This window comes from Chelon labrosus (assembly GCF_963514085.1).
Source record: "Chelon labrosus genome assembly, chromosome: 5".
NCBI classification, from domain to species: domain Eukaryota; kingdom Metazoa; phylum Chordata; class Actinopteri; order Mugiliformes; family Mugilidae; genus Chelon; species Chelon labrosus.
In genome coordinates this window covers 10,277,590-10,289,902 of record NC_140341.1, presented here as the reverse complement: position 1 = coordinate 10,289,902, position 12,313 = coordinate 10,277,590, and the positions used below count along the sequence as shown (strand labels likewise).

The window sequence follows — 12,313 nt, the reverse complement described above, 5'->3', positions numbered from 1 at the left end:
TCAAAGCACAAACCAACTGTGGGCTTGGTTTATTAAATAGGAAAGTCGGACAAGATGCCTCGAGTCCCCCCCAATCAACCCCTTAATAAAATACAACTGGCTTATAAAGTTTGTCACAGTTTTACAGTATCCAAAGAGAAAGTATGAAATAAAAATGCAGAGGTATTGACAAAGTAAAGGCAAGAAGACAGTTAAATAGTTTGCTAAGGAATATATCTCCTGATACTACAATAATATCAGTTTGGCATAAAAAAAAAAAGAAAAAAATAAGAAAACTGAAGACAAGGCTCTAGCAAAAATCTACCTCACCTGATTCTTTTTCAACAAACAAATATACAACAATGTACATATTTTCGTAAACAATCTCAATTTCAATAGATAATCTTGTTTACAAGTGCACCTGGAGGAGAAAAATAACAATTATATCCTTTTGCATCCAATGTCGTCCTCGTTAGAAGATCTACCTTCACCATAAATCTTATGTGTAAGAATAAAGACTGTGGTCCACGACTGTTTCAATCCCTTTCTTAACAGCAGAGAGGATTCTGACATCTTGGGACCACAGCTTTTGCTTTCTTATGTCTTGTCGGGTCGGGGATGGTCCGTCCGCCAACTTTAAGAGACTCCAGTTGAGGTTCAGCACAGCCTCCGAATTTGTTCTTTCTACTGACGAGTGCCGGGAGGAAGAGTGAGGTTGGCCATCAGCTCGTGAACTGATGCAAATATGGTGCACTCACCTGGGAGGAAGAAGAACATGGTCAGCAAAAAGGGTTTTGCATAAAGTGTCAATAACAAAACTAAATATTCTGTTGCGTTTGAGAGCAATAAATTATTCAGCGCGTCTCACCCTGTCTGGCAGGATGCAGCTCGTTGAACCTCTTGAGGATATTAGACACCATGAGTGCTGCTGCCCCAGAGGAGCTGGGCTGTCTGGGGATGTCAGCCTGCTGAGTGAGGCCCGTTGCCATGTCGTACACGATGGGGACTATAATGCTCACTGGCTCCTGGGGTACTGGAATACGCTGGGTCAGCTGCAACTGTGTGGGAAAACCAACCAAATACAAAGGTCGATTCAAATATTCATATTGTGTGGTGGCTGCAGAAGGCTAAAGTAAAAGACACTGCTGAGGCTTACAAAGAAGAGCATCTTGGATTTGAGCACCACGGCGATGGTGCCAGGAGGCGCGATGGGGGGAGCGCTGGGAGGGATGGTGAGACAGAACTGCACGTTCCACTTCAGCTGTCCAGCCTGGTCAGGGAACTGCAGGAAGACAAATTTATTCATGTAGCACAGTTCAAACACAACCTCCAAGGTCAGAACCTGGAGGAAGAAATGCACAAAGAAACGGCTACACACCAGTTCGAGCTTCATGATGCGCACACAGTCCCTAAGGATGTTCGTGGGCGCCCCCAGCAGCTTTGTGAAGGCATTCAGAGTGTTGTATTTAAAGGGAGGACCAGCAACCTAGAAAAGAAATAAGAGAAGGTGGATTAATTACAGCAACACCGGATGCAGTTAAAGGTACTAACCTTTTAGCACTGTTAACTAATCAGGTTTTAATGTTCTCAAAGACTCACGAAACGATGCCTTCACTTACCCTCGTCTCAAAGAACCTCTCCAGCACCTGAAGCTCCTCCTGGGACCAGGGACCTGTATTTTCTGGAGTGACTTTCAGCTGCAGCGTCTGATAGTTCTTTGGGTTGAGAGCCACTCGGCACTTGAGGACGTCCGTCTTGAACATGATGACGCCGGGCTCATTAGAATTCACAATAGATAACTGGAAGGGAGGTGACACAGTACAGGTGGTTATGAATGATGTCATTTCGGAAATAATTAACACAGACAAGTTTCTCTGGACAATCTGCGGGGACGCTCACGTTGGGCTCCTGCTGGATGATCCTTTGGAGGTGCCGTCTCATGATGACCGAACCCAGAAAGCGCTCCAGCGGCGAGCAGAGGTAGCTTCCTGCCAGGCCTGGCACCAGGCAGGGAGTGGGTGAGGGGAGCAGAAGCACATGCAAGGCATTGTGGGTGAGGATGGTGGGAATGGAGGCAGCCCAGGGGCGCTGAGGTAGCTTGCGGGGCGGAGGCATACTGGTAGGCATGACTTGTGAACCTACAAAAAAAAAAAAAAAGGAAACACAGGGAGAAATGTGAAGTTGTAGAACTATGAACTTCACCAATAAGTATGAAATCAGTGGGCTCAGTATCACAATCATTAATATTCACCGATAATATTAAAGAAACATTACAAACAGTCGGCATTTTATCTTTTTCCCAATGATCTCTATCACTATTGGCCACGACATTCAAGTCAGCATTAGCAGACCAAGTACAACAATAAAACAATAAAACAATACCAACACAGCAGCACTTACTGGTCGCAGCACGTGGAGAATGAGGGTCAGGAATAGGTGAGTGCAGTGAAGGGTTGCCAGGGGACATGCCGTGGATCCTAGCCCCAGGAGAGGGTCCCGAGACTTGGGGTGAACCTGGCCACTGGCCCCTATGGCCGGGAGACATCATGGCATACGGAGAGCTGGGGTCCAGAGGACCTAGGGTGAAGGAGAGACACCCATTAGACACATAGGAAGACTTAAAATAAAGAAAACCCACGGTTTAAAGGCCTCTTTGTCTCATGCTTGGTTAAAGTCTGCAGAAGATTTTCAGTTCAGCCCGTACCAGCCTTCGCCCAGCAGAGCAGAATTACCATTTCTGGCCTGCTGCTTACCGTGGGGACTGGCAAAGCTGGTCTGGCCCATGGCTATGCCCAGGGAAGATGGAGACGGGGTGGGCCCGAAAGGAGAGGGTGCCCTCAGAGCTCCACTAGGGGAGCCAGAGGCATGGATGTTCCCTGCACACACACACATACACACATCAAAGGGCTCATCAGACTCTAAGGACAAGTACTCCTCACACACACACACTCAGTCGCTCATGTGCACACAAGCTAAAGCCGGGCGGAAGGGCTGTAGTCTCTGGCTGGCGGGCTGAGATGGGGGAGAAATGGAAGAAGCACGGCTAAATGCATGCTTTGTTCCCTCTTGGCTGCGAGGTGTGTACATGTTGCTGGAGAAGCGCGTCTGATCTCATGGCTTGACAAAATTATAACGGGCACACATGGTCTGCGCTTCCCTGTTCTCTGACGTACACACATACAGTAGGTCAGCAGGGAGGCTGGTGACAGCAATGTGACGTGTTCATAAAACAGCAATTTGTTGTTCGTAATGTTGTGTGGCGGCTTAACAAGCAGAGATGACACAGACGGTACAGGGTGACATTCACTCACATGTATTTAGACTAACACAAAACGTACGACGCGGCCCCATTACCTGGCGACTGGGTGGGCATGGATGGCGAGGGCGTCACGTTGGCGTGGTAATTTGGTGGCGGTGAAGTGAGAGGAGGATAAACGCCCCCTGCACCCCCTCTCATTGTCTGGGGTTGCAACGGGTTTATGAGGTTGTCCATCACGTCTACACCCACCGGCGAGGGCGGGTTGTCGTCTTCATTGACCGAACGCCTGCGAGCGTCCTGGTTACTGTCTACAAACATGTTCAGGAACGTCTAGAGAGAGGAAAAGAAGAGGAAGGTAGCATCTGAGGTGAAAATGTGGCTAACAGGCTAAAGCAGCAGATTTGTATTAAAATCCTTGGCTTAACCTCACATCATGTTTATTGTTTGGGTAAAGATTTCAAGTGTCCAAACAAAAGAAATTGAAGTTTCACAGCCTTGAGTACCTTGAGTCCCGGAGCAGGGTAAAAGCCCTCTACAATCTTAGTGTTGTCAAAGAGACTGTAGGCTCCATCTCTGATGGCTACCACTCCACGGCTGCGGCAGTAGATGTCGATGCAGTACATGTTTCGGAACGCCAGTCGGATGTGAGTGGGCGACTGGGGCAGGATGGAGAAGCACTGGTAGGCAGTGTTGGTGCGCTGGGTGAGGCCCAGCATGGGCACTGTTGGTAGCTTGTTGATTGCATTCAGAGGAGCCAGTGTGTCGGAGAGCACCTGGAGAAACAAAGGAGAGATTCTTGAGCATCAGTGAGGAAAAAAACGACTGGCTCCCTGTCATGGTGAGAACATGGATGGAAAAACATTATTAGATATTTTATAACGCAGAAAGAAAAGATGAATAAATACAAACAAGATGTTGGAGAAATGATGGAATAAAGTAGATCATTTCCATGTCATCTGGGGATGTCCCTCTGTCCCCAGTTATTGACAAATCCCAGAAACAAATACATGGTAAAGATAATTTCAAGCAAGAAAGATAATACCAGAAGCTTTAACATTTATATATCAAATGAAGAGCATGAACCAAACGAATACCAAAAAATCTGGTATATTTACACTTGATTTGTCCGCTGATATTAAAGTCACAGTGAAATGAACAGTACAATTTCCAAATTCTCTTCCTGTGTCTGTTCATTCACTGATTGTGTAACATGCTTAATACTGTATATGTCAAAAAGTATATTTAAATTGAATACATAAATAAATGGATCTCTTTCCTCTTCCTGTAAAACAGAAACATATTTTTCATGTCTCGCTCTGCACTTGGGGGTGCTAGTAGCTAGTAGCTAGTGGTACAGTGTCATTGTAGAAAGTAGTAAAGGTGAACACATTTAAAAGGGACCTTAAAAGTCTGCGTACCTGCAATAGCTGCATGACATTTGGGCTCTTGTTGAACATCTCTTGTAGCTGGTGGAGGATGATATTGTGGCAGTTGGAGCAGCCCGAGTTGGGCCCCACGGTGCCCAGGGAAAGGTGGAATCGCTGGCTGCTGGAGTTCCACTGGATGGTGACGGAGCTGCCCTTCGTGGTGCCGTAGCACAGCACCAGCTTACGGTAGTTATAAAGCCGCACCTCTGAGAACAAGCTCAAGTAAGATGGCATCTCTGGAGGGAAGAAGTCCGTGTGCAGCTATATTAGATGTGTGTGTTTCGTTCAGTGCTGGTGATGAATTACAACTCATGTTTTCCATTTTTACTTCGATTAACTTAACATTTTCTGTATAAACTGTAAAACAGGTCAAAAAAAAACTTCAGCTTTGTTGTAGTTGCATACATGTGCAATCCAATGCATGGTAAGGTGGGTGATCCAAGAGTGATAGCCATTAAATTACACTCCTGCAGCACTTACCTGGCAGTGCACGAGAGAAGTTGAGGACACACTGGTAGAGCTGACTTATGGCATTCCAGTCATTAAGGAACATCTCAACGACTTTCCGACCTCCCACCGGCTCCGACAAAGGGTTTTCATAAGTCAGATAGACGTGCCGCGTGGAAGCTAAAACAGAGGAAAGATTGGCTCGTTTAGAAGCTGGGCCTCGAAGCAGACGGCGAAAGTTTCTCTTATTACTGGAAGACATATAACTCCTGCTCCTGGTGTGTACCTTGTTCCTTGCTGTGTGTGCTGTTGAGAGGGCAGTTGGCGAGCACCAGTTCAGCCACCCAGGTTCGGTTGTTTCTTCCTTGCAGCCGGAAGGTGCAGTCCAGCAGGGAACGATCCAAAGCTCTCCTGGTCTCCTCTCCTACACCTTTACAGGCAGGAATCCTGAAAAATAAAACACAATAAATCTCAAGACTCTTTTTTACAATCGTAAAACCTTTGTGTCATACTTTGCACAAAAACATTTCCTTGTATAAATGAAATGTTTGTGTCATTACTTCAGTAGACGTATTGCATGACTGCTGCCATCTCCCTCCACTTGGACGCCCTGATTTGGAATCTCCATGTTGGACAGCTACTCACAGACAAACAGGAAGACGTGGAGAGTTAGCGTTATCCTAAAACTGGGATTGTTTCTAATAATCAAGACAAATGCTAATTCAAACTTTCTGAGCAGTGACTTACCTCTGTTCTGAGGCCAATAAAAGGCATGTTGGTGTCGCACATCGCTACTAGGTGTGCCAGCTCTTTGTTGAAGGCACACATTTCTCCAGACCGCTTGGGCTTCTTTGGCTCTGGTTCCCCTTGGTCTCCAGAAATCTACAGAGGCAAAAGCAAATTCATGTTTTAGAATCCATTTAAATCAAGTGGAACCCATTTATGTCCATTTGATGAAAGATGTTTTAAGCGTTCACTACCTTTCTCTTAGTCCCGGGTCGGGCCCCTCTCCCTGTGGTCGTGTCCTGGACAAGGTGTTCTAGGTTGGGCTTGAAATGCTGCAGAAGCTGCGCACACATGGGTCCGTCCTCTCCTTCCAACTGTGTCACTGACAGGAAAGAGTACTTGTACTGCAACGCTGTGGGACTGCTAGGCACTTCGAGCATTTCCACCACCTACAAAGGATTAAAGGGAGGGAAGATATACGAGCGCAACTTAAAGGGAGGAAATAAAGCAATTTTAAAAAGCAATTTACCGTGACTGTAACGTAAGTCATGGTACTCTCAGCAGCACGGTGGCCGAGTAACTCACAATGTAGTACTGTGGCAGACGCGTGAGCTTGATGAAGAGTTTGTGTTTGGACAAGTTGCCAATGGGGTGAGAAGCCGAGTTGGAGAGGTGAAGGACATCAGTGCACACAGTGGGAAGGTGTTTCACTGACTGTCGACTGCGCTGCTCGCCCAACCAGAACCTGATCGGAGAAGAAAGAAAGAAGTCGGCCTCTTCAGTTCGAGTTCACAGCTCGTACTCATAAACATTGCTCTGACACTGACACTAGTGTGAGACTCTTACAGCTCAAGCAATTCATCTCAACACCCATCATGCTCATGCTTAGCCAAGTGTTGCCGCTGGCTGCAATTAGTCCGTTTTGACAAGCTAGAAGCAGGCGTCAGACTCAGACTCTTACTGTTGACTCTTACCTCTCCACTACTGTAATCTACTGAACTACTTCTCCTCTCATCTATGCGATACACACACACAAATATATCTTTTTCTTCATATTTACTTGAGGTGGACTAACTTTAGCTGTTGAAGCCAAGATATGATGCGCTTCATGTCATCGTTGATGGTCTTTTCGATGTCGTCCAGCATGGACTGATCTACAGAGAGAGAACACACAGAGCTGAGCATACAGAACCGTAAAAAGCAGAATATCAGAGGAAAAGTAGGAATTTTATTGTTCCAAGCTAATACTCTTACATCAACACAATCAACAAAAAAATAAAAAGTTACAGTTATGACATAACATTTGCTCCTGCTTACCTAATCCATACAGCATGGGTTGGAACATGCCAGAGTGCAGGTCTACAAAAATGTGCAGGCACTCTGAGCGTCCGCAGGGCTCCAGTATCGGAATAACAAGTGTGGGTAAAGCAGTCTCGATGAATGCTGAAATAAAAATGAATACGCACTTAACATATATGTGCAAATGACTCCACGGCACGGTTACAGATAGTTGACAGGAGAATAATGTGGGGTGAAAGAGAACATCTCTACGAGCTAACGGGAGCCTTGAACATGTGCAAACAAAAATTGCGCCATTAGAGTGGACATTTAATAATGCTGCAGTTAGTTAATAGGAGACAACAGATAATGTCGTTTTCAATGATTAAAAAAAAAAAAAGAAAAGTTCACGCATACAGTTGTCGTTGGGATTGTTCGTCTTTAAAATGGCCTTCAGCTCCTGCAGCTTCTGATTGGACCGGGCATGCACGCTGTCAATCAGAAGTTTCTCTACTGACAGGTGGTCGATCTAAAAACAAAAAGAAATGAGACAAAAATAATGTTATTAAATTGGTATGGTAAGATAAACGGGCCCTTATATTACATTGAAATCATGAGCACTTTACCTTCATAGCTCTCTCCATTAATTTCGAGTCACAGACAGGAAGGGGAGGCTCGTGAGATATTTGTAATGGCTTAGATCCGTCTGATTCATCAATCTTGATAGTGACTTTATGTACTGATGCCGTACCCGTTTTTCTACCCAAAACTTGTTGGCTGGAGAAAAAAACAAAAAAACAAAAAAGACATTAAATTATTTCTTAGAACCCTTTGTTTTTTGGCCACACATGCAAAAACACTCAATGAAGTCTTACTTCCAGACAGTGAGCGTGAGGTATTTCGCGGGCACATATCTCTCTTCTTGCACCAGGTCTCCCCAGCGCTCTCTGACCAGCATCAGCGTCTGAGAGTGGAGCACCTCGAGTTGCAGTGACAGACAAAAGGAGTCTGGAGACAATGCAGTTAAAGAAAACGCAGTGTGGGAAAATACCGGTCCAGGTGGACGAGAGGTAAAGTATGATAAACATCTTCCCATTAGCATTCGAAACACACTCGCACGCATATCCTCAAGACACGCTGCATTAGTAAAAGGGGTGTCTGTGCCTCACACAGACCGCTCTTTGACATGGCGGTGGGGGAAAGCGAGAGCAGAGATGTACTGATTAGCATTGTGATTAGCACAGTTGTGCACAACTCGCATGCTTGATTAAGGACTTTGATGGTAGCATGAATGCTAACAAGCAGTTGTTTCTCTCTCTCTGCATGAAAGCTTAATTTTACCAAAGACTCATAAGTCTCTCACTGACAACGAATCGTAATCACTGCCTGGTGGAAAAAAAAAATGTTGCTTCACTGGTTTTTAACTTGCATTTTGTAGAAAATGTAACATGCCTGTAGATGAGTTGCATCGTTTTATACTTCAATATCAACAAATGTTGAAGCACACATCTCTATGATACCTCACATGATCTGGCTGACTGGCTGGAGGAAGAACAGTACTGCCTTTTCCTTGTCATTAACAAAAGGTTGTTGTGTTGTTTCAGAATTAATGAACGGAGGCTAAGAAGGGTGCGATTCTGCAGCTGTGTTTCTCATTGGAATGCTGCACTTGTCTGCTCGACCAGTCAATACTCTATATGCTCCAACTCACACTCCCGCCCTACTGCAGTGGTTCAGAGCGGACTGGGACAAAAGCCAAAAGGACATACAAACGAAATTCCTGTATGTGTGGATCAAGAAAAACTAAGAAAGGATACGCAAGCAGTTGTACATGTCCTGTAGAGGTTTTTCATCTGCACAGAGACGTGCTTGGACCAATTCATGGATGAAGTTCACCTGCAAACTGTGGACCAAGGCTCGGCCGTCTGTCAATACAGAATGAGGCAGGGGGGATAAACCGTGGGAATGGGGTGACAGAGAGACAAATCGATGGAGAGAGAAAGGGAAAGACATTAGTAATTAAGTAGACACTTAATCAGCTTGTAAATGTTACCCACTACAGAGAAAAGCTAAGCTGAACGAGTGGAAGCCTTACCTCCAGTTTCTTTATCCTCCACCAGAATCTCCAGCTTGAGTAGCCTCCAGGGAATATCAGGGTCATCTCCCATCACGGTCAACGTGGCCTCAAACTCTCCTTCCACGCGAAACTTCACACGTCCATTAGCTACACACAATATACACACGGGCAAAATGTAATCATTAGCTCTTCTCAACAGAGGTGGAAACAAACCGCTGAAGAAGTTATGGCCGTCGGTTAAAATACACAACACAAACCGCTTACCAACAGTGAGATTTGCAAGCTGCGGTGGCAAGTCTGTCGTGACGAGGCGGTGCCGCAAAATCTGGTTGAGCTGGCTCAGGGTGGTCTGCTTCTCAGCCTTCGTAATGGGGTCTGGAGGAATTATCTTATCCTAGACAAACAGTCACAGAAACAGTTGTGCTGACATGCCAAACACGCAAGGGAGAACATTTCACGTCTTGTTTTCATGCAAGACGATTGCTTAAAGGAAGTTTAAGATTTACCCGTATGCACGTGGGCAAGCGAGGGTACGACCCCGTGGTGAGGACGTCGATGGCAAACGGGATGGCAAAGCTGGGCAAGCGAGCGTGCACCAGGGCATCTCTGGCCAGCGACGCCAGCCTGTCGGCGGTATCCACAAACAAGATAGTCTGCTGGTCCAGAAAGCTGGAGATCATCTGTTACCATGGATACAATAGATGGGTGGGGGGGACGGGGGGGGGGGGGGGGATAAGTTGATTTCAGACACAAGGAGCCGATTGCACCAAAAAAGTTGGGTGTGTGCCCAACACTGAGCTTAGCGATGTCCAGCCTCGTGATAAATATTTATACCAGTTTGCACCATCTAAAAGTGCACGCAGCTACCACCGACGGTCACGGTGCTGCGGTCGCCAACCTTACACTTGAGCCAAGAAATGGAAAGAAAGAAAAATTAAAGTACTCCTGTTGTGAAGGGAAGAAAATGATGATCGAACTCTACAATAAGTACGTACTATGCGAGCGATCCATCCCTACGCACACATTTTTGGCAGTGTACTCCCTCAAGATGTGTGTGTGTTCATGAGCAGAACCATGCCACTGCATCACACACACACAATCTGAACCTTTACTGAAACAAAATCTTTGAATAAGTCATATATCCATATATATATATATATCCAGAGAATTTGTGTGTTCTCTCATCCCACCTAAATGCTGATAGTGAAGTCTGTAAATTAGATGCAAGATATTACTTCCATCATGAAAACTGGTCAAGACTTTTCACGTACACCTGCCTCTTGCCAGGTGTAAGATTTAGTCTTCTATGTAGGTCTTAAAAAAACCTTTTACATCCGGTCTATTCTTACAACCGAGTGTACGTGCAGCTGGTGCAACAGGTCCAACAGCAGCGCATTATAAAAATCCGCAATACCAGTAAATAACACACACACAACTTACCGCACACTTCTCAACTTTGCCTGCGTTGCTTGCCCACTTCACCAGAGCCAAGAGGCGGACAAACAGCTGTCTGGTGCGACTTGCAAACTGAACGATCTCAATTTTCCTGGAGAAGAAACAAGAGATAAAAGGTTAAAATAAAATTTAAAGGCAACGACTTGACTTAATGAGTGGCAAACTTAGCGAGGGGATAAACAAGAATGAATGAATGAATGAAATCTGAAGGAGACACACCTTTCCATGTCCGTTTTCCTGGGAAGACTGGAAGATAAATATTAAATATGTAATTAGTATAATGCATTTACTCACAAAATTGATCAAGCAATCAGGTGAAAATGGCAGAAGCACAATAACAAATCAACTAAACATTAGCTAACGTTAAAGTTTGATGTTGAGGCATATTGTCAGGTGTTGTTTACCTGTGCGCCCCCCTCAAATAACTGTAGTTCTCTGTGTTATCTACATGTTTTAAGGTTTCGATCATAGTGAATATGAAAAGCAACTCGATAGCCCAAACTTAAAATGTTTATTTCAGTGTCTGGAAGAAGTAGCATCCTCTTTAGTTTACTAACGTTAGCCGGTTAGTCCGCCAGTTAGCTTTGAGGCCTACAATGCTAACTGTTACTTACAGTTCTGCCAGTAGTGTAATTTCATGGTAGGTCCTTTGGAGAAGAAACTCAATTAGCAGGCTGAGTCGGACCCCTTGTGTAGCCGGGGCTCCCGGTGGTGGCGGCTGCGGACCCGAGACAACCGGACCCCCGAGAGGGACGAGCTGCCCATCTGACCCGATCTGCACCGGAGCCATTTTACAATGACGATACGGACCAGTTAGCTACGCCGATGCACACCCAGCGCCACAACGGAGAAAAACGGTCGTAGTTGTGCTCGCTAGCTCCTTGTGAAAAGATTTTTTTCTCGCAGTTTCACAACATTTCTTTCACGAAAAGAGTTTATCCGCATGGACTTGGTTTCTCCGATCAGTGGAAAACTCTGCAAATACTTAAAATTTGGTAACTCATTACTGAGGAGGCTCAGCGCCGCTCAAGCCGCCATCTTTGCTGTCGGGAATGATTACCATAAACGCGGTGGGAAGGAAAACCCCGACAAGACTTCTGAGGAGCGAGAGTCACGAATGTCTCTCTCTCTCGGCCGGCCGCTGCGTTTCCGTTGGGGGCCAAACAATTTGTTCAATGTCAGGTTCACAATGCAAGATATACGCGTTATAATGCTTGTGTGTTCACGGGCTTAGCGTAGCTTGCAACTTGATTAACGTTTCCTCTAATTTGTTGCCTTGGTAACAGTTAACAGGAAGGATGTTGACGAATAAACAACTGCCAAAAATAGCAGGTGGGCAGCAACCTATATTTAAACTAGACCAACAGCAACACTATGAGATACTACCCTTTAAAATTACATTACATGCTGCTGATTATACTAATATTTGCATGATAGTATGTAAAGATTTGATTATAATGTATTCAAATTCTAATATGTGTAGTAGTATTAACTTGGGGCTTCACTGAAAAGCACTTAACGTTCAAGATACACCTTTATTAAAGGGTTAGGATTTGAAATATATAAATAATTGTAGTTTCTGCCATTAATTTACTCATTTACTCCCAAACTAGTTCAGAATCATACATTACCTGCTATTTGCACAGTTGGGAGCTGTGGCAATTT

At 45.1% G+C, this 12,313-nt stretch overlaps 1 protein-coding gene across 3 annotated transcripts; it reads right to left on the bottom strand.

Moving 5' to 3' along the window:
* On the bottom strand, window positions 1-11,720 carry med14 (mediator complex subunit 14). 3 transcript variants are annotated; one of them, XM_084545478.1, is made up of 29 exons: window positions 11,263-11,720; window positions 10,868-10,894; window positions 10,634-10,739; window positions 9,700-9,873; window positions 9,458-9,587; window positions 9,212-9,340; window positions 8,934-9,041; window positions 7,992-8,124; window positions 7,743-7,893; window positions 7,534-7,645; window positions 7,156-7,281; window positions 6,914-6,992; window positions 6,424-6,583; window positions 6,093-6,287; window positions 5,860-5,994; window positions 5,673-5,749; window positions 5,399-5,559; window positions 5,146-5,292; window positions 4,657-4,901; window positions 3,742-4,011; window positions 3,334-3,568; window positions 2,733-2,855; window positions 2,380-2,556; window positions 1,879-2,117; window positions 1,599-1,778; window positions 1,358-1,465; window positions 1,136-1,261; window positions 848-1,037; window positions 1-737 (listed from the first exon to the last, which is right to left on the bottom strand). In XM_084545478.1, exons 1-29 carry the CDS (start codon window positions 11,436-11,438, stop codon window positions 664-666), a joined length of 4,293 nt encoding a protein of 1,430 aa, XP_084401604.1. In that variant the 5' UTR covers window positions 11,439-11,720; the 3' UTR covers window positions 1-663. The 3 variants fall into 3 exon arrangements, with proteins under 3 accessions (XP_084401604.1, XP_084401605.1, XP_084401606.1); XM_084545479.1 differs by having other exon boundaries at window positions 4,657-4,871; XM_084545480.1 differs by lacking the exon at window positions 2,733-2,855.
* Between the last annotated feature and the right edge of the window lie 593 nt (window positions 11,721-12,313).